Genomic DNA, 21,814 nt, shown 5'->3' with positions numbered 1-21,814 from the left:
ATAGGAAATCTACCATGATGGAAATGTTACAGCATGGACAATTTGAGTCATGCGCTCCCAACCTGTACACTGATCAGGAAATCTTACTTCTCCTGCTGCATTTGCTTTTTATGCATAGTTACATAGTTAGTCTGGCTGAGAAAAAGACAAAACTCCAATCTAGTTCTACCACAAAAAAAAAAAAGTTATAATCCTATATCCACAGTTGATCCAGAGGAAGACAACAAAAATCCAGCAATGAATGATCATTTTTGTTCTGGCAGGGGAAAAAAAATCCCTTCCTGATCCCCCGAGAGGCAAGCGGATATTCCCTGGATCAATTTTACCTATAAATGTTAGTATCCAGTTATATTCTGTGTATCTAGGAAACAATCCAGGCGGTTTTTAAAGCAATCCACTAAGCTGGCCAGAACCAACTCTTGAGGGAGTTTATTCCACATTTTCACAGCTCATACTGTGAAGAAACCTTTCCATATTTGGAGAAAAAATTTCTTTTCCTCCAGACGTAAAGAGTGCCCCCTTGTCCTCTGTGATGACCTCAGAGTGAGTAACTCTACACCGAGTTCGCTATATGAACCAATGATTTATTTATATATGCTTTTTATGACAGGTGCCTTTTAGGAGAAGGATAAAGGAAAAAATCCAGTCCACTGCTGGTTCTGACTGACAAAAGGCAAGCTGATGATACGGTAAGTAACAACATTTAGAATAATAAAATTATTTTTTTTAAAGGATCTCAGTGCCATAAACACTTTGCAGTTGACTGCTCTAGGTTTACATCCTTCAACATAGTCAATAGTGCAAATCTTGGCATGCAAAGACAGAAAAATATTTCCCGAGACCAAAATCCAATTTTAGGCAAGTTTAAATAAAAATGCTCTTAAATCTTTTTGCGTCTTATGTATGGACTGTCTCTCTCAGACTCTGTGCTACTTCGGGCCTGTACAGCCAATACAACAGCTAGTAGTGATAGATGCTATTCATACAGTGAGAAATGCTGAACTCAAACTGGATATGAACTCAAACACTGAAGATTTGCCATGTCTGGATTTATAAATTAATATAAAAACAGAGTGAGCGCTAAAATAAATATAAATATAAAAATATGAGAACTGACCGCGACTGTGCACCAAAAGGCACCATATAAGACCTTCAAAAGGAACAGAGATAAGAGGGGGGGGGTGCAGCACTATAAAAGAATCCACAGTAATAGTAGAATCAAGATTAAAATTAAAAATTAAAAAATTGAAAAACAAATAAAGTGACCATGTGCACATAAAAAGGCCACTAAGTTGTGGCTATGAAAGTGAAGGAAGTGTAAAATCAATCAATAAGTCCAAAACAGAAGTGCTGATAAGATCTCAGATGATCTTCAGATGTCCAATATGTGGAACCATAAAGGAGCTGATAAATTGTGTAAAGATTGCGCATAAGTAATAGGAAACCACTGAACATCTGATGTCATCCAACTGGTCTGGTCAGATCTGGTCACATAATTCTCACTGCCTGGTGCTGTCACACTTACAGATACCGTTTTGATGGATGTGGCTGCTCTGTGAACCTAGCTGGTTCTCATAGGAACTCAAACAAACAGAGAGGGCCACATAGTGTAGTATCCTTAGGGTGTTTATTCCATATGCAGGCACATATATAGCAGAAGAGGTACCAACAGATAAAAAGATCAAATATACTGACCAAATAAATATGCAAGATGGCCGCCGGGGCCCCTCGTGGCGCCTGCGGAGTAGCATCCAGCCTGCTGTAGCTTTCTCTGACGCATTTCGAGCGACTGCTCGTAGTCATAGGGGTGCAGGGAAAGCTACAGCAGGCTTGACGCTATGCCGCCGGAGCCACGAGGGGCCCCGGCGGCCATCTTGCATATTTACTTGGTCAGTATATTTGATCTTTTGATCAGCAGGCGCCAATGGCGCCTGCTGCTGTCTCAGTCAATGAGGAGGGGGAGACCTGGAACAGCCGAGGCTCTCCTGCACAGCATTGGATCACAAAGGGACTCACGTAGGTATTGGTGGGGATGGGGGGGGTTATGGTTTGGAGGGGCTGCTGCACACAGAAGGTTATTTTACCTTCATGCATAGGATGCATGAAAGTAAAAAACCTTTAGTCTTTACAACCACTTTAATTCTCTAATTAACAGATATTATCATATCAACTAGCACACAGCCCACCAACAGGATGACAACACAAATAAATAAATTATAGCTTTTACTTACTGGTTCATACGAATCTGCCAGTATGCCTTACGGGTCACATTCATGTAATTGAAGTCTCCAGTGTAAAATTTAGGGTCAGTACCTCCAAGTAGCAGTTCTCCCCCTGGCTGCGCATCGGGGTTTCTAAAGGATGATCATGGGAGAAATATTAGAAATCATTGACAGAGTTCATTTGTATAAAATATCTTATATTACACCTACTAAAAGAATTCATATTTTCAAACTGTAAGTGCATCTGAGCTAATCAGAACAGAAAAAGTCAACAAATCTTAAAAGCGGAGCTCCACCCAAAGGGGGAAGCTCTGCTTGTTTGCACCCTCCCACTGCCACATTTGGCACCTTTTGGTGGGGAGACGGTACCTGGTTTTGACATAGTGAACTGAGCCGAAAGTTTGTACCCCCTCCTTCCCCCCGCAGTCTTTTGGGACACTTCACAGGTCCCAAAAGACTGTTGGACCAATCACAAGGCGCAGCACAACTTGCGCATATGAAGTAGGAAACAAGCTGTGAAGACGCAAGGCTTCACTTTCGGTTTTCCCTTACTTGCAGGGCCAGTGTCGGGAACCCAGAGGCTAGTGAAGAACTGGCTTGGGTGACAACGGCGCTGGACCCATGGACAGGTAAGTTTTTTGGTTGAACTGGATGGACTTTTGTGTTTTTTCAGCCAGACTAACTACAGTGGATATAAAAAGTCTACACACCCGTTAAAATGTCAAGTTTCTGTGATGTAAAAAAAAAAAATAGAAAAAAATAAATCATTTCAGAAGGGTTTCTACCTTTAATGGAACTTAAACTGTACAACTCAGTTAAACAACAAACTGAACTCTTTTAGGTGGAGGGATGTAAAAACAAAAAACTAAAATAATTTGATTGCATAACTGTGCACACCCTTAAACTAATACTTTGCTGAAGCACCTTTCGATTTTAGTACAGCACTTTTTGGGTACGAGTCTATCAGCATGGCACATCTTGACTTGGCAATATTTTCCCATGCTTCCTTGCAAAAACACTCCAAATCTGTCAGATTGCGAGGGCATCTCCTGTGCACAGCCCTCTTCAGATCACCCCACAGATTTTCAATCGGATTCAGGTCTAGGCCTTTCCAAAACTTTATTCTTCTTCTGGTGAAGCCATTCCTTTGTTGATTTGGATGTATGCTTTGGATCGTTGTCATGCTGAAAGATAAAGTTCCTCTTCATGTCAGCTTTCTAGCAGAAGCCTGAAGGTTTTGTGCCAATATTGACTGGTATTTGGAACTGTTCATAATTCCCTCTACCTATGCAGGCCATAGACGGTTCGTTTATCGGCCGAGTTTTCGTCCGAAAGAACAATCGGCCAATTTTTGCACTGTTAGTGGGGCAATGGCATTGGCCGATTTTCGCGGTTCCACCTCATTTCATTTATCGGTCATGCTGGAAAATTTGTGAAAAACGGCCGATGTTCCCAATCATTGGTGTCAACATCTGTTTACAGAACGAACGATGTTTCGTTTTTCAGACTAAAAATCGGCCAATATTATTATTATACAGTATTTATAAAGCGCCAATAGTTCGCTCAGCGCTGTACATTACAAAAGGGAGACAGAACATGTGACAGAACAATACCAATACAATGCAAAATATGAGGGGATCAAGGGCCCTGCTCTTTCGAGCTTACAATCTAGGAGAATAAACGAACTGTCTATGGCCTGCATTAGGCCCCAGTTCCAGCTGAAGAAAAACAGTTCCAAAGCATGATGCTGCCACCACCATGCTTCACTGTGGGTATGGTGTTCTTTTGGTGATGTGCAGTGTTGTTTTTGTGCCAAACATTTCTCTTGGAATTATGGCCAAAAAATTCAACCTTGGTTTCATCAGACCACAACACATTTTTGCACATGCTTTTGGGAGACTTCAGCTGTGTTTCTGCAAAATGTTGCCGGGCTTTGATGTTTTTCTTCCTAAGAAAAGGCTTCCGTCATGCCACTCTACTCCATAGCCCAGACATATGAAGAATATGGGAGATTGTTGTCACATGTACCACACAGCCAGTGCATGCCAGATATTCCTGCAGCTCCTTTAATGTTGCTGTAGGCCTCTTGGCAGCCTCCCAGACCAGTTTTCTTCTCACTTTTCATCAATTTTGGATTTCAAGCCCGGATTTCAATACTAACAAAATTTCTTTTGTTAGTATTAGTAGGACACAAAAAAGTGGAGAGACAAAATACAAATTGACACATTCCACGCAAAATCCCCAAAATGGACTGGACAAAATCATCAGAACACTCAATATAATAGCATACCCCTTTGGAAAAAAAATAAACTGAAACCAAACGCTTCCTGTAACCATTCGAGTTTCTTACACTCCTCCAATGGAATTTTTGGACCACTCTTTTTTCACCAACTGCCCCAGGTCTCTCAGATTGGAAGGCTTCCTTTTCCCAACTGCTGTTTTGAGATCTCTTTACATGGGCTCTATGGGATTTAAATCTGGACTCATTGCTGGCCAGTTCAGTACTCTCCAGCGCTTTGTCAAACCATTTCTGGGTGCTTTTTGACTTGTGCTTTAGGTCATTGTCCTGCTGTAAGACCCATGACGGAGACCCAACTTTCTGACCCTGGGCCCTACATTGCACCCCAGAATTCTTTGGTCATCTTCAGATTTCATGCCATGCACACGGTCAATACACCCAGTGCCTGAAGCAGCAAAGCAACCATAAAACAGGGAGATTACATTGCCATGGGCTATAATCTTCTTGACAATGTTGCGCACAGTGGACACAGGAACATTAAGATCTGTTAATTGATACAGGTGAGTTTAATTACAAATTACAGGAGCACCACAAACTTGCAATGCAATTATTTCTTACAATTTTGAGAAGGTGCCAATAATTTTGTCCAGTCCATTTTTGGGGTTTTGCAGGGAATGTGCTAGATTTGGCTTTTTGTTTCTCCACTTTTTTGTGTCATACCAATGCAAGCAAAATAAATAATCATGGCAATGCCAAAACATTTGTGATTGCAACAATTTTCTGTGCCAAGTGGTACATGATATGACAGAAGTGCAAGGTTGCCAATATTTTTGGCCATGACTGTATGTCAGTCAATATTACTTGTGGTTATTTTGTTTTGCACGTCCTGTGCTACATGGTCAGTGGATGTGCAAAGCCGTTGTGGTGTGTGATCAGGGATCAGATCGGTTAGCTGCAGAGACATATCGGCTGTGACAATACATCACCTCTGGACGGATCATACATCCATAAGTGGAAATCTGCCTACCCAGAGAGCAATAGCAGGTTAACCCCTCATAGGGGAACCCCAGTGGACGTGGATCACTTGTTAAGTCCTAAAGGTCCTGTCTGATGATCCATCATCCCTTAGAGGGAAGACCTTCTAGTTCCTGTTCCCACTTGTGATATCTGAATTATTAATGTAAGGCGCATATAATATGCGCGTCCGGTGAGTGTGCATTACTTACATAACCATTCGCGCAGATACCGGGTCCAATTTTACCAGAGCACAAGAGTCACCTTTGAACTGTTTTTATTCATTTTTCATGAATTATTATTAATTTATATTGATTTATTGGCATTCATAGGTTTTCAGCACTGCACCTTTCTGTATACAATATTGGCACAAAACCTTCAAGCTTCTGCTAGAAAGCTGAATATGAAGAGGAACTTCATCTTTCAGCATGACAATGACACAAAGTATACATCCAAATCAGCAAAGGAATGGCTTCACCAGAGGAAGATTCAAGTTTTGGAATGGCCCAGCCAGAGCCCAGACCTGAATCTGATCACAAATCTGTGGGGTGATCTGAAGAGGGCTGTGCACAGGAGATGCCCTTACAATCTGACAGATGTTGAGTGTTTTTGCAAGGAAGAGTGGGAAAATATTGCCAAGTCAAGATGTGCCAAGCTGATAGACTCATACCTCTGCCTAGACAGTGCCGTTTTGCCCTTTGCTGATCACATGCACTCCCAAGAAAAAAAAAACCCTCTCTGCACATGCTCATTTTGGTGTGTATTGCTAGAGTCTCCACACTATATGTGTTATCAAGAGATAAGAGGGGGACACTGGAAGAAGGGGAGGATCAGTCAAAGTCAGGATCAGACAGCATTTTTACACAATGCAGAAGATTAACTCCTTAGGTTCCACAGTGAGTATAACAAGCATGCTTTACTGCATATACAGGCTAATTTTACTGTTGTGGGTTTAGTGACTCTTTAAATCTCCTTTCTCCTCTACCCTAGACAAAAATGAGCAGTTAACCCATGCAGTGCTGGCGCAGCCCAACTGCATGGTAAAATTTTTTTGCCCAGAGATGAGCTGTAAGCCCTTCATTAGGGCTCAGAAAACTTTATTTAGGCCTAGATAGTTTCAGTAAAATTGGATGATCAAATAGATATGTAGTCAGTGTATGTTGAGACTGCAAACCTGTGACAGTTTAAGTAAGTTGGAGGTCTCAACTTACAATGTTGAGAGAGCCAACATAACCACACTGTCTCAGATTTGCAAACTCAACTTACACTGAGAGTAACTGAAGGCTAGAACCCCTATCAAATTTTTACTGCCGATTACATCCCCTTACAGAAACATTCCCATGCTTATTACCACTGTACACAGTGATGGGAAATCAGTCTACAGGGGCCACAGACAGAAACAAGAGCAACTTTATTTATTTATTTTTTTAGCTAAGTGAGGAATGGTTTATCTTTTCACATTGGTTTTATTGATTGCTCTCAGTGTCATCCTGCCACCAAGAGAAGCGAATCCTGTATTTAATCATTCGGACCAGGGAGTGAGCAAATCTCAGGCACTACAGCCCTTAAAGCTAAACTTCGGTATCCACCTTACAATGCATTCAATCCCCTCTCTCCTCAAGCTCCATACCATTATTGCTTTTTTGGTTAAAAAAAATATTTCATGTAAAAATGTGGTTTTAAATTTACCTGTGATGCCATTAAGATCACAAAAATAAACTTGTTATTGCTGGGGGCAGTGGAAGGGTCCTATACAGTGCTATATGTATTTCTGACATCGCTCCAGCTGTCACACAGACCAATTAGAATAGCTTGTCAATCACAGATTTTGAACATAGAAAGGAGTGACAGATCAGGGAAACAAGCAGTCAGAAGTAGAGGCCAACTCCACCCCCCCCCCCCCCCCCCAGGCAACAAGGATGATACGAGCCCGATCTACAGTATGTCTGTTAAATGATCACAGAGAGAAGATACCCACGAGTGTTTGTTGAAAATGGAATTAATGGCCCTGCTGCTATATTTCAGATATTTTTTAAAAGGATTTATGACTGCTCTACTGTCTAGCTGATAAAAGGAAATGGAAAATCTGGCAAGGAAATGCATTAATATAATAATTGCTCTGCCTACAGAAATAAAAATTTACAGTTTGCCATCGTCACAGAGAAGCCTTACCTGTTCAGATAGAAAGAAAACACATTTTTATCTACAAGCTTTTGATTCATGATGTCATCAAAGACAGTTGGAGCCCCATCTACAGATATTCGTGGGTATGCCATTCCCAAAATACCATCAAACTTTGCTGCTACAAAAGTGATGCCGGGTTGTTTTATAGCCTCTGCAAAAAGCTGGCCCTTCACAGCCAGGTTTCCAATCTGGAGCAGAAAAAAAATATAGAATGTTATGCTGCAAGACCAACACTGTAAATATATATTGCAAGATTGAAACATACCCAACATACAAGAAAACAGACCCTGCAGTGTCAACATTCTGCAGGTCAATATATACTGTACAAGGAAACAGTCTCTTAGTTCACCAGGGAATATTTCCTAGTAATATGGTAGACTATAAACAAGAAGGATGAATCAAACTGTGCAAAAAAAAAAAATCATACATGTGTACTATAAGTGCAACAACATGATGGGTTAGTGCCAAACAAGTGTCCAAATGTGAATCCGCAATATATTAAAAGTGTCCACACCAAATAAGTTTCCAAACCAATGCTTCCCAATCTTCCATTGATAGACCTGTGCTCTCAGTGAAAGACCTCTCCCGCTGCATGGAAAACTCACCATATGTATACGCCTTTGTTATCAACAGATAGGCACACATCCCTCAGGCTAGAAATGCTGCATAGAAACAAATCAGCTTCTAACCTCAGCTAATTCAACCAACCACTTCAAGTCTGGACACTTTCACCCTCTTCCAGTCCAGGCCAATTTTCAGTTTTCAGCACTCTTGAACTTTGAATGACAATTGCGCAGTCATGCAACACTGTACCCAAATGAAATTTTTAGCATTTTTTTTGAAACAGAACTTTCTGTTGGTGGTATTTATTCACCACTGGGAATTTTTTTGCGATATAAATGAAAAAAAAAAATGAAAAATGTTGAAAAAAAAAAATTTGTCACCATAGTGACACTGTACAGCTTGTTGGGGGTGATAAAATGATTTTTTTTTTTTAAACAAATTGCTTTTACATCCATAAAAGGCTGTGAAAGCAATAATTTCTCCTGCTCTCTGGCTGCATTCCTGCAGCCATTGCAAAAATACTGCGAAAGCTGTAATTGGTCAGAACTTATCACATGGTACAAGGCTGTAAATGGCCTTATACCATGTGATCTCTGTGATCATTCACAGATTTCACAAGTAGTAAACGACATCAGGAAGTGACATCTTGTTTACAACTGTTCATGTGATCACTGAGTGGCCAATCAGTGGATCAGTGGTCACATGAATCGGGACCTCACACAGCAGCCCCGTCACAGGCAATGGATGCGGGGGAGGGGGCATTTAGAAACATCCGCCCTCATCGACACTGCTCCCGTTCGGTCGTTTATCGAAGGTTAAGCTTGAAGCAGATTGGTTTCTATGCAGAAGTGAGGCTGGTTTTGTACTCTCCAGCTTTAGCAAATAAACACCATTGTGCTAATGCACTTATAGTACACATGCATGATTTTATCGTTTTTGTTTATAGATATGGTACACTGCTTTGACCTACAATGCCATGCTGTACACTGAATAAGGCAAAACAAATAAGTTCTCCAAAAAAGCTGACCGTCACAGTGTCTTCACTGAGATAACCCGACAAACTCCCGCTGCCGTACTGGATGGAAAAGTCTGTACCATTCTTCACATAGGTGGAGGATTTGGAAGAGTCGTACTTATGGTGTAACCCTGGTGAGGAGAAATACTGCTGGTAAATCTTTTATAGAATAAAAACCTCATCAAACTGATAACAAAATTTTAGTATAAACTACCAAAGCATTCACAACTATGTGAAAGAACAGAAATCAGATAATACTGCCCTTGTTCATTACTTCCGCCTGGCAGTACTAGGGTCGTTCGTTCGAATCCCAACTACAGCACTACCTGCCTGGAGTTTGCATGTTCTCCCTGTGCCTGCGTGGGTTTCCTCCAGGTACTCTGGTTTCCAAAGACATGCTGATAGGTTAATTGGCTCCTGTATAAATTGGCCCTAGTATGTGTATGTATGAATGTGAGTTAGGGACCTTAGATTGTACACCCCTTGAGGGTTAGGGACTGATGTGAATGTACAATATACATGTAAAGTGCTGCATAAATTAACGGCGCTATATAAGTACCTGAAATAAAGAAATTTACCACTTACTGTCCCTGAAGCCGTACAAAAATGTTCTGCAACCCAAGGAGTTAAAAAAAACTCAAGGCTTCAGCAGCAGAAATATGCTTTGTTACTATTTTGTTTAGCTGCCCCCCGTAATATATTAGGTAATATATTATGTTTGTGTACACTAAAGTTAATTGCAAATTTTTTATAAGAAAATACAGATTTGATAAACAGTTGCACAAATATCATGTGCAGGTAAAAAAAAAAATGTGCATTTATTATTTTTTGTTTCTGGAAGCTCTAAAGCATTGCACAAGTGATCAGCAGATCGCTGGTGCCATTCAGGTCTCCCCTGACCTGTCAGTATATCTGCTTGCTTGTACATCCCATATGGGTAAGCAGATACTGACAGGAAGGCTCAATGAACTACCACGGCGCTGTGGAGCACCAAAACTTGTAGTTTTCCCATTCATAGAATACTGTGAATGAGTGAAGTGCCGGGCAGGCGGAGCCCGGAACCGCCGTGTTTTTATAAAAATTTTGACAGCTAGCAGGGAGAAGATCCCCTGCTAGCTGTCAGAATGGGGATCGAGGGCAGAGGGTGCTGGTCCGGTCATAACATGTTACACCCTGAATATGGATGTAAAATGGTACGAAAGATGAACCTATCCTTTAGGTAAAATGAGGTAACAATATGAAAATGGAGGCTGTTAATACAATGACCATCTGACTCAACACCTATTTCTATGACTCTATGGCTCTCCTAGAAGTCTTGTACAAACATACTGCTATCAAAAATATATACCCATTATACAGGTTATGTAGCTCATGTTAAATCTGACACCTCTAGGTGCCTGCACCTAGCTCCAGCTGTTCTCTAAATGGTCTCATAAGCCTCAAAACCTGAGGGCTCCAATTTACAGTACCAATTTCCATTTCACCTAGGAAGTCAAAGCCCTAAGCCAAGGACACATTTATGAACCTAATGCAAGCAAGAATGTGCCACATACTATACTGCTAACAAATGCAGAGAACACTCACCTGTTTGTGTCACTCCCTTGCTCCAAAATGTAAATCACTGGCGTCAGAGCAACATCATGAAAATAGACAAATGTTGCACTACCTGCATGTGTTCTTCTAAGTGATTCTGCCACTGAGAAAATCTTGCCAGCCACTGGAATGCTAATCTTTCACTAGTGTAGCATTAGCCTAACCCTGAGCCCAACTACACCTCCATAGTGGTTTCCAAATTGCATTCCTGGGGCCGGATGCAGTCCTTCGGCTATTATTCTTTCCACTGTCAGCAACAGTGAGGCATATTTCCTCCCACTGACAGCAATGATGGGGCACTTTTGCTCCCACTGACACCAAAGATGGGACACTATTCCTGCCCCTAATACTAAAGAGGGGACACTTTGCTCCCACTGACACCAAGATATTTTCTACCCCCGTTGGCCACAACCTGGCCCTCCTAAAGTTTGAAGGACAGTAAACTGGCCCTTTGCATATACATTTAGACATCCCTGATCTCTATAGTCTCTGGACCCAATAGGTAGGTAGGGAGATTAGATGCTAATTTCCTGGATTTAATCAAAATCAGCATATGACATCACCTTTGAAGTTCAGGGGCACTTTAGAAGACAGCTGCAACTGCATACAGGCATCTGAAGAGGATTACATTGATATACAGTATGCAAAACGAGACGAGAGAAGAGCGCACACCCCATAGTGTAGCATGCATAAGGGAGTTAACAGATGCATGGGGGGTGTCAATTTTTACCCGGCACCTGCACGTACAACTGGAATCCACATAGCACTATGCAGTTTTCTTGCGGATGCAATTTTGGAATAGGTGCAGGGATCTTTTTCCTATGTTTTCAGTAGGTACAGCAGCCTATTTAAATGAATGGGTTCTTCTGCCTGTGCTAATGTGGCCACTGAAAAAACTGGCAGAGTTTGAACCTAAAGATGGATACACATGCCAAAAACCGAAAAACATTTTGTCTGTGTGTACTGCGCTCTGTTCATCAGAAGCCAGTCTAATAACTGGTTCTGTTGGAACAGGCATGCTGGAAAACCAGCAATCAGAGATCGCAGCCAATGGCTGTAAGCACTAATCAGTGTATTTTGGAACTGGCTGAACAAAAAAAAAAAAAAAATGGTTTGTGTACTCGGCTTTAGGGTCAAAGATGTTTACAATATGTATATTTAAAACTTCTTGTTAAAAGATTATGAACTTTTGTTTATTAAAATCAAACAAAAAAAAAATGTTTTAAAAGCATATACCTGAAACACAAAAAGGTACACCAAATCCTGATAGGAGGTTTACACTGTACCTGCTTCTTTTAATGTGGTGCATATTAGACATGTTATAATGGATGTCTGTTGCAGACCTGTGTACCGCCAGGCTTCAGTGTATTTTACTATAGCTATGCTAGAGGATTAGATTTAAATTACACAACTAAACATGCAAAAGAAAAAAAAAAAGAAAAAAAAAAAAAGTACCCAGAAATCTCCATAGGTAACCCTTTAAAAAGGAAGTATAGCTAAAGCTTTTTTGACTGTACTTCTATGGATCACAGGAGTGCAGTTCGTTCTGCACTCCTGTCAAGGGAGGTCATGGAGCCAGTCCAGTCTCTGGAAAAATATGGTTGGGATCCACCCAAAAACCTGGACCAGCAGCTGGCTCAGCCTTTCAGCTGCGCTGTTGGAGACTGAGCCAGCAGCTCCCTCCCCAGCCCGGCATTCCAGTGAGGGCTAGTAGGGCAGAGCAGAGAGCCGGTGGCTGACAGTCACAGCTCTCTGCTCAGAGTGGAGAGCAAGAGAATATATGTGTATATATAATTTTTTTTGTTGTTATAACATCTGTTGAGTTAACAGCAACCTATGGCACTAGAATTGTTACTTTCATTCTGAGATTTGTGCCAATGCTTCACGTGTGGTGCAGTCAAGGTTATCATACACGTGCGAACATGTGCGTACGTTTACATTTGTGGGTGTGCACAGGGCAACGGGGGTTTCCTTTAGCTGGAAGTGGGATAGGCTTACTAAAAAGATGTTTTTTTAGTGATTGGTTATCTGCTAAAGATGAGCATACACTATCAAATTCCTCCAGCCACATAATCAAGGTGAACGGAGAAATTCCCAGGATATTGTATTCTGACAGCAACTGCAGCCACTGGTTGATAGAAGATCTTCCAAGATGTCACTTTGACAGAAGTTAACTAATTACTTCAGTCCTTCAGACAAATAATAAATACATCCAAAGAGTGAAGGGTTAAGCACCAGCACTGCCACAAGCAATGTCCCCATAAAGAACACCTGTCACCTGCCCAATGCTATTACATTGGGGTTTGTTAACCCTATGTGATCACAAAAGAGTTAAACAAAAAAATTTAGGAGAAAAAAAAAAAAAAAAAAAGAAAAATGTATTAACCACTTGCCAATCGCACTATAGCCGAATGATGGCTTTTAAACTGTATTCCCTGATGGCAGTGACCTTCTTCAGAAAGCTAATGCACCCTGCCACACTTCAAAAATAGTTCAGAAATGGTTTGAGGAACACAACGAATTTTAGGTGTTGATTTGGCCTCCAGATCTTAAGTCAACCGACGATACGTGGGATGTACTGGAAAAACAAGTATGGTCCATGGAGACCCCACCTCGCAGCCTACAGGACCTCTGCTACTAATGGCTTGATGCCAGAATACCTTCAGAGGTCTAGTGGAGTCAATGCCTTGACTGGTCACAGCTGTTTTGGCGGCAGAAATGGGAACCTATTCAATATTAGATGCTTGGTGATAACATTATGGCTTAACTCTGAGCTGAAGTGCCCCTTTTCATGTATGTTGGTGTTGGGAACTATATTGCTGGTCATATATGCTTACTGGGATCACCGTACACAAAAACCACTTGAGCATTTTCCCCCATTCCTGACCAGGCCACTTTTTGCGGTTCGGAACTGTGCTATTTCAACTGGTAAATTTGCGGTCGGGCAATGCTGTACCCAAACAAAATTTATGTCCTTTTTTCACACAAATAGAGCTTTCAGCAACCTATAGCATGAGTGTGATAGTGTGCGGGCAATCTAACGCTAGCTGACCCTGGCTGGGAGGGACGCTTACGGACCCTGACGCTATCTGATGTCGCTAGTGGCAGGAACGCAGTGATCAGTGAAAACCTCTATATACTGACACTGTACTAATGGCACTGGCTGGGTGACGGGGTGATCAAAGAGTTAATAGGGGCGCTCAAAGGGTTAAATGTGCTAATTTAACGCATGCATGTAAAATGTAGTGGTGTTTTTACTCAGTGCCTTGTTCTCTCTTCTCTCCCTGGACCGACGGGTGGGGGGGGAGCAGGTGTGTTCGCACCCCAAAATAGGAAGCGAACGCGTGATTATGTCGCTTTGCCAAGAGCAAAATGTGAGTAAGTGGTTGGCAAGTAGATTAAAAAAAAATTCTCAATTTTTTTTTTTTTTTACTTATTAATACTTTTATCAGAATAGTACGTTACCATAGTGACAGTGTACTACTGTGTGTGTGTGTGTGGGGATGGGGGGTGATCAGGGATTTTTTTTTTCTTTATACTTTGCTTTGCAGGAGAAATGAATTCATTTCTCCTGCAATACAAAGCTTGCTGTCAGAACCTAACTCATTTATGAACTGTCATGAATGAGGTAAGTTTTGACAGCTCAGGATAGTAATCTGTGATTGGCTGGAGCTGGTCACATGGTACAGGGTGTGGCGATTGGCCCCATGTGTCAGCTGTGGGCCAATCACAGCTCACTAGGAAGAGAAGCAGAGCTGTTATGAATGGCATTGATTCATAACAGCTTTGCTTACATAGCAATCACATGATCACCAGGTCCCGTTCACCGGGATCTTCATTCCGCTGTGTCTGCAGTCGCAGCGCAGCCCCTCCCCCGTTTTAGTTCAGCCAGAGCCTGTAGCTGCCGCCCGGTCACAGTACATTGTGGGTGGGCAGGAAGTGGTTAATGTGGTCAGTCAATGATTATTTAGAAATATTCTTTTTAGTTCTGGTTGCTCTGTATGGTTTTGTTACTCTTTTTTCCTTATCTTTGTCTTTTAACCTCCCTAGCGGTATGATTATTTCAGATTTTTGGTGCTGAAAGCGGTACCATTTTTTTGCATGGAAATATGTATTTTTTTTATTGTAGGCTGTAATTTTTAGGAAAAACTCACTGAAATCTGTCCGAACAAGAGTCTAGTAAACATCCCGGGTATGATAAAATTTGAAACACAAAATCATAAATTATAATTTAATAAATAATCATAAAAATAATATAAAAATAATAAAAAATTTAATTCAATAATATAATCAAACCAAAAACACTGAAATGTGAAATATAGCGCCAAGTTCGCACATTGCTGAGCTAAGTCGCAAAATCGTTTTCAGTGTCTGATGACGAATTTCCCCACGAATCATTATCACTCAATTCTGCAAGTGGTTCTGATTTACTATCGCTGTTCTCTAGCTGATCTAAACCGCTTTTGACATAAAGGGACACTTTTTGGACGCCATGGACGTTTCTCAGTTTCCAGGCAGAAAGAACAGACAAAATGCAGGCAGGGCACAGGACAAAGCACTCGGGACAAAATGTATGTGAAATTGGTTGAGACAGCAATGTTTTACTATGTAAAATGTAAAAAAAAAAAAAATGACATTTTTTAAAATTTTTAAATTTCCCGCCGCCGGCGGCGCCCGTACGTCCCGACGTCACAGGGACAGGACACAGAAGCCGGATGCCGGCATCGGCCGGAGGAGATGGCCGGGGACGCTGCAGGGGACACATCGTGGGAGCGCAGGGTAAGGTAAGTGAAGAACACTTGCCGGAGCAGTGCCGCAGGGTAAGCCCGAGTGTAGCTCGGGGTTACCGCTTTTGGTACTGAAATGTTACCCCGAGCTACACTCGGGAATACCGCCAAGGAGGTTAATGCGCCTGGGAAGTGTTAGGCTGAAAAACTTTATTTAAAAAAATAATAATAATAAATAAGTAAAAAACTTTTTTCTATAAAAAGCTTAGTTAAAAATAAACAAAAAAGAGAAAACAAAACCAACATGTTATGGCTGATCTGTGTATATATTACACATAACAGTAGAAAAAAAAAACAACCAAGCATAGATGTATATACAAAGTCAAAAGATACGTACAACAAGCAATATCAAAAAAGGAGCAGTGGACGGAGGGCACCCAGAGATTAGAGGAGCCAGTGTCAAATACCACCAGGAAGGTCTGTGGAGGAGTGCCGATACCAACTTCACCAAAATACTGGGCCTATTAGAGCAGAAAGATCATCCAAGATTAGAACACTTTTTACTAGTAGTGGATAACAGAACATAATATGAATCATTTGATTCTGGGGAACCTAAAAGACACAAAAGTTGTGAACAAAAACAATGACCAGCCTGTTCTTTGTTTCATTAGGTAAAAAAAAACAAACAAAAAAAAAACCCAGGAAATTACCTCCCATTCACACCTGAGCGGTTTCTGCTCGTTTCCCATTCTTTCTAATGGTCCCTGCTCACACTTGTATAGGTACCCTTCACTCAAAAAAGTATACTTTGCATTTTTATTTTCAGGTCTTTTTTTCTTGTATTCAGGCGTTTTTGATCCCATAGTCTACAATGAAAAAGCCTATAGACGTGAGATAGGCCTGAAAAATGTTTTCAAAATGACCAGGAATATGCTCTGGTCAGGTTTTAATGCAAGCTTGTTAAGGGATAAAGTTATTTTTTGTACTGAAAAATACAGCCGATACAACTGCTTGCTATAAATGAGATTTATTTTAGACATGACCTATTATCACTGTCACATGTCCAGGGAAACCATTTCATTGATCATGCGACAGTCAGCTGAGTAATAAAACAATATACAGATTACATAAAACTTTAACCACTTGCCCTGAAGAGGATTTAATGACCAGGCCTCTTTTTACTATTCGGCGCTGCACTATTTCAACTGATAATTGCGCGGTCATGCAATGCTGTATCCAAATGAAATTTACGCCCTTTTTTCACAAATAGAGCTTTCTTTAGGTGGCATTAGATTACCGGTCTGAAAATTTAAGAAAAACATTTTTTATTTTCGGCTATACAAAATATATAATAAACTCAAATTTCGTAAAAAATTTAGGCCAAAATGTATTCTGCTACATGTGTTTGGTAAAAAAAAATCCCAATAAGTGTATATTGATTGCTTTGTGTGAACATTATAGCATCTACAAACTATGGTATAGATAATGGAATTTACACAGCTTTTACTTTCTGACTGGTCATCACATTTCTTGAGGTGCTAAAATACCAGGACAGTACAAACACCCCCAAATGACCCCTTTTCGGAACGTAGACACCCTAAGCTATCTGCTGAGAGGCAGATTGAGTCCATGGAAGATTTATTTTTTTGGGAAAATGACAAAAACTTTTTTTTTTTACACAAAAGTTGTCATTTAAATTATATATTTCTCACACAAGCCATGGGTAGATGTGGAATTACACCGCAAAATACATTCTGCTACTTGTACCGAGTATGGGGATACCACATGTGTGAGACTTTTTGGGAGCCTAGCCACATACAGGAGCCTGAAATCCAATGACCACTTTGAAAGCCTGAAGGTGCGTAACTTATTCATTTCACTTCCTCACTACCTATCACAGTTTCAGAGGCAAACCCCCCCACCCAAATGACCCCTTTTTGGAAAGTAGACACCCCAAGAAATTAAAAAAAAAAAAGGCATGGTGAGTATTTTGCAGATCTCATTTTTTCTCACAAGGTTTTGAAATATAGAAATTAGGTAGGTTTTTGCTCTTTTGTCCTTCATTTTCCAAAAAATTGTGGCAACAACCGAGATCTGCAAAATACTCAAAATGCTTATCAAATTCCTTGGGGTGTCTACTTTGCAAGAAGGGGTCAGTTGGGGGGGGGGGGGGGGGCGTGTTGGTGCTACTCTTGGCATTTCAGGACCTCTGAAACTGTGATAGGTAGTCAGGAAGCGTAAAGAGAAAATAAAGCCCTTTAAAAGCCTAAATGTGCTTATTGGATTTCGGGGTCCTTTACTTGGCTAGACTGCCAAAAAGTCTCACATCTGGTACCCCCATATGCAAGAGAAGTAGCAGAATGTATTTTGGGGAGTAGCTACACATATACCCATGGCATGTATGAGTAATAAATTTACTGACAATTTTGTGCAAAAAAAAAAAAAGTTTTTGTATTTTTCCAAAATCTTGTAAAAAAAATTAATTCTGCTATTGACTCAACATGCCTCTCAGCAAATAGCTTGGGGTGTCAACTTTCCTAAAAGGAGTCGTTTTGGGGGGTGGGGGCATTTTATGCCCAGCATTAGACGTTTATGCCACACATCATTCACTCTTCTAACCACCTGAAGACCAAACCTTTTCTGACACATTTTGTTCACATGAAAAAAAAAAAAAAAAAAAAAAAAAAATCAGTATTATTTGCTAGGAAATTACTTTGAACCCCCAAATATTACATATTTTTTAAAGCAAACACCCTAGTGAATAAAATAGTGGGTGCTGCAATTTTTTGTCACATAGTACTCGCACAGCGTTTTTTCAAATGCAAATATTTTGAAAAAAATACACTTTTTTTACCTTTAATGCACAAAAACGCAATAGATTGTCCAATTATTTGGAAAAGTATAAAAGATGACGGTATGCAGAGTATATATATACCAAACATGACATGCTTTAAAGCTGTGCATGCCCTGTGCAATGGCGACAAACTGCATACATTTTTAATATCCATAGGCAATGCTTTAAAAGCCTTTACAAGCTTCCACTTTAGATTTACAGAGGTCTAGTGCTAGAATTACTGCCCTTGATCTGACGTTTGCCGCGATACATCACATGCATGGTGCAACAGCTGTTTACATACCTGCACAAGGTAAACGCACGCTCGCGCTGGTGTGCATGGAGGGGAAGCGGGGTTGCTTTTTTTTTTTACAGTTATTTTGATTTTTTTTATTATTTTTACACTGTCCCTTTCATTTTATTTAATCACTTTTAATGCTATCACAGGGAATGCAAATATCCCCTATAACTTCAATGGGCATTGTCATATATTCCTTTTTGAGAAATCTGGGGTCTATCCTACTCTAGATATCTCCTCTGCCCTTACATTATCTAATCTCACCAAGATCGGTGTGATCAGATGCTTTCCCAATTTACAAATGGCGCGGTCTATATCCTGCGCAACTGAAGTGATGAAATGCTCGTAGCTTCTGATTTCTTAGACTATAGAGATGATTGGCACCATTCCGATCTCCATTCAGCTCTATGGTCAGCTGGTAGAAACACCGGCTGCATTCTCAGGTTCCCCCAATGGCACGCGACTGCCTGAGAAGGAAGTGGAAGGGTGGGGGGAGTCAGCGTTTCCTGCTGCTTGTAAAAGCAATCCTGCTTTTACATGAAAGCCGATCGACAGCTGAAAAAAACGATACCAGGATGATGCCTGCAGCTGTAGGCATCATCCTGGTATAACCAAAGTCCAGTGATGTACTAGTACGTTGCTGGTCCTTGTTGGATATATATGCTATATTCTTTTTTTTTTTTGTGAACTCCAATCAAGGTGTAGAAACATCTCAGCAATGATCATTAGAAATGAAACACCTGAGCTAAATTTCAAGTGTTGTTGCAAACGGTCTGAATACGTCTGGCAATGTGATATTTCAGTTTTTTTGTTTTTAATAAATTTGCAGACATTTCTAAAATTCTGTTTTCACTTTGTCAATATGGGATACTGAGTGTAGAATAATGAGGAAAAAAACAACAACATTGGAATACTAGCCAGTACCAGTTTGCAAAGATTTATTTGCTTTTGAAGAATAAATCACCCTTAACATTGGGTGTCCTAAATGTGTGGATGTTGCTGTGTTCTGTAAAACTATTAGTTTAGGGTTTTTTGTTTTTTTTAACATTTTAGAATGGGATGCCTCAAGATTGTCCATAACTTTAAAGAGTAACTTGACAGAAAAAAAGGTTGAGAAAAAGCGCTAGACACAGGAATACACAGAACACCTGTGCATCCTCATGTGGGTAAACATGGCCCTGCCCGGGGTATGGATGTAATAGCACCATGTGAACAAGGCCTAAGAGACATCAGATGGTGAATACAACATTCTCACCCAGTGGAGGCATACTTACGTCCAGATAGTTCATCAAAGTCTCTGGGGTGGGCTCATTGCTCATAGGGAATCCAGGATAATATTTCTGGTTTAATCCAATGACGTCCTTCAGATCTTTTGTAGCATTAGCCATGGTGTGCCGAATTGTGGGCATTTTCTTCAGAGGAATTCTGAATAGAGACAACAGGTTAAGGCAGGGAATAGATGACACATTAGTAAATTAAAATAAATTATATAATCTGCACTTTACAGGAGCTTCCTCTATGAATAATAAAAGGTCCGATATAGGACCAGATATCCTGCAGCAATTGTACACTGGAACAAGAGAAAAAAGTCAACTAAAGCAAGGTAAGAAAGGTGTAACACTTCAAAAGAAATGTATCCTGGCTTTGTACTTATTCTCATTATCATAGTCTGTTAACCCACAATGCACTGGAAACCCTTGTCATGTATTTTATGTTTATTTGTAAAACTAAAATTGCATATAGATAATAAAGAACAGATATAAAACAACAAATGTAAAAACTATTAAATTAAGTGACCCAAATCATTACAGTTTTCAATTATAATAAAAGTGTAAATTCATCTTTGCTGTAGCTATAATTATACTCTACACCCTGTCCTCCTCCCAGTCTTATAACTGCCTGTCCCAAATCCACAAGACATAATTGACTAGATCACACAGCCTCCATTTCAGGTATTTAGGGACGGGTCAGACATGCGCTCTGTACCCTAAGCCATCCCCTTGGAACTTTCAAGTACAAGATTATCCTCATGACTAAATTTCCATAGGAATGAATGTGAGTTTAGAGTGCATGCATAGGCCCAGCAGAGAATATTTTAAAGGGCAGATATGTGATCTAGTCAACGATATTATTATTATTATACAGGATTTATATAGCGCCAACAGTTTGCTCAGCGCTTTACAATATAAAGGGAGACGATACAGCAACAATACAGTTCAATACAAGAGGGATAGGAGGGCCCTGCTCCTGGGAGTCTACAATCTAGGATATCTTCCCGATTTTGGAGACAGGTGAGTATATAGGGCATTATAAGTGAAATGCACAAAAAAGAAATCATAATAGTTTTGGTTTTAATTTAAGGTCTGTATTAACTCTGAGTTTTCTTACTACCTATATACAAATTTAGTTTTACAAATATTCATTAAATACATGACAAAAGTGTTTCCAGATCATTCTGGATTAACTGATCATAATAAAGGAATGAAGTACAATTCCATTGAAATGTTGCACCTTTCTTTAGGATGGGGTTGGGGGAACTATGATATACACGCTCCACACTAACAACAGGCAAACCTTATCCCCTTATCAGGTTTCCATATCAGGCCTTTTATTTACTGTTTGGCAATTTACAGCCAGCTTTGTAATTTACAAACATTTCCCCATCTGTGCAGCTACATGTAGTTCCTGTTTAAGCAATTTGCTGTCCTAGTTCAGCAATTCGTCTTCTTAGATCAGATCTTCCCTCCAGTCTGCTCAGTGAGCAGCATTTTGTCAGTTTATAAGGCAGAAAAGCAAAAGTTACACTTAGCAGTAACACCTTTTCCAGGAATCTTTCAGAACAGGACCCTTGAGAGACCTCAGCTCCTCCCCACCTCAGGAAACACCACCTCCACCCAGTTTAAAAAGCGGCCTCCCTATTAGGACCTCAGTTCATGTCTTAGCACCTCCAGTCATCTGGTGAGACACAGAACAAGACCAAAAAAAAAACGCAACCATAAAAAGAGAAAAACTGATAAAAGGGTGGGTAGCTGGCGCTGTACTGAAAAAGGCGTTATCAGTAAGTGTAACTTTGCTTTCCCCCCCCCCGCCATCTTTCAGGACAGCACCCTTGAGAGGATAAGCGA

At 40.5% G+C, this 21,814-nt stretch overlaps 1 protein-coding gene across 1 annotated transcript in view; it reads right to left on the bottom strand.

Moving 5' to 3' along the window:
- Positions 1–21,814, bottom strand: part of LOC149445607 (cathepsin D-like) — a 44,107-nt gene that overhangs the window by 7,347 nt on the left and 14,946 nt on the right. Inside the window, exons 2-6 of the mRNA XM_089653522.1 lie at positions 19,964–20,114; positions 15,956–16,079; positions 9,251–9,369; positions 7,648–7,847; positions 2,232–2,354 (exon numbers count right to left, since the gene is read on the bottom strand). Coding sequence (XP_089509648.1) covers positions 2,232–2,354; positions 7,648–7,847; positions 9,251–9,369; positions 15,956–16,079; positions 19,964–20,114 — 717 coding nt within the window. The remainder of the gene's footprint in view (positions 1–2,231; positions 2,355–7,647; positions 7,848–9,250; positions 9,370–15,955; positions 16,080–19,963; positions 20,115–21,814) is intronic.

This window comes from Staurois parvus, unplaced genomic scaffold (assembly GCF_062004578.1).
Source record: "Staurois parvus isolate SC_StPar_1 unplaced genomic scaffold, SC_StPar_1.0 ptg000715l, whole genome shotgun sequence".
NCBI classification, from domain to species: domain Eukaryota; kingdom Metazoa; phylum Chordata; class Amphibia; order Anura; family Ranidae; genus Staurois; species Staurois parvus.
This window is presented reverse-complemented; position numbering and strand designations above follow the sequence as displayed.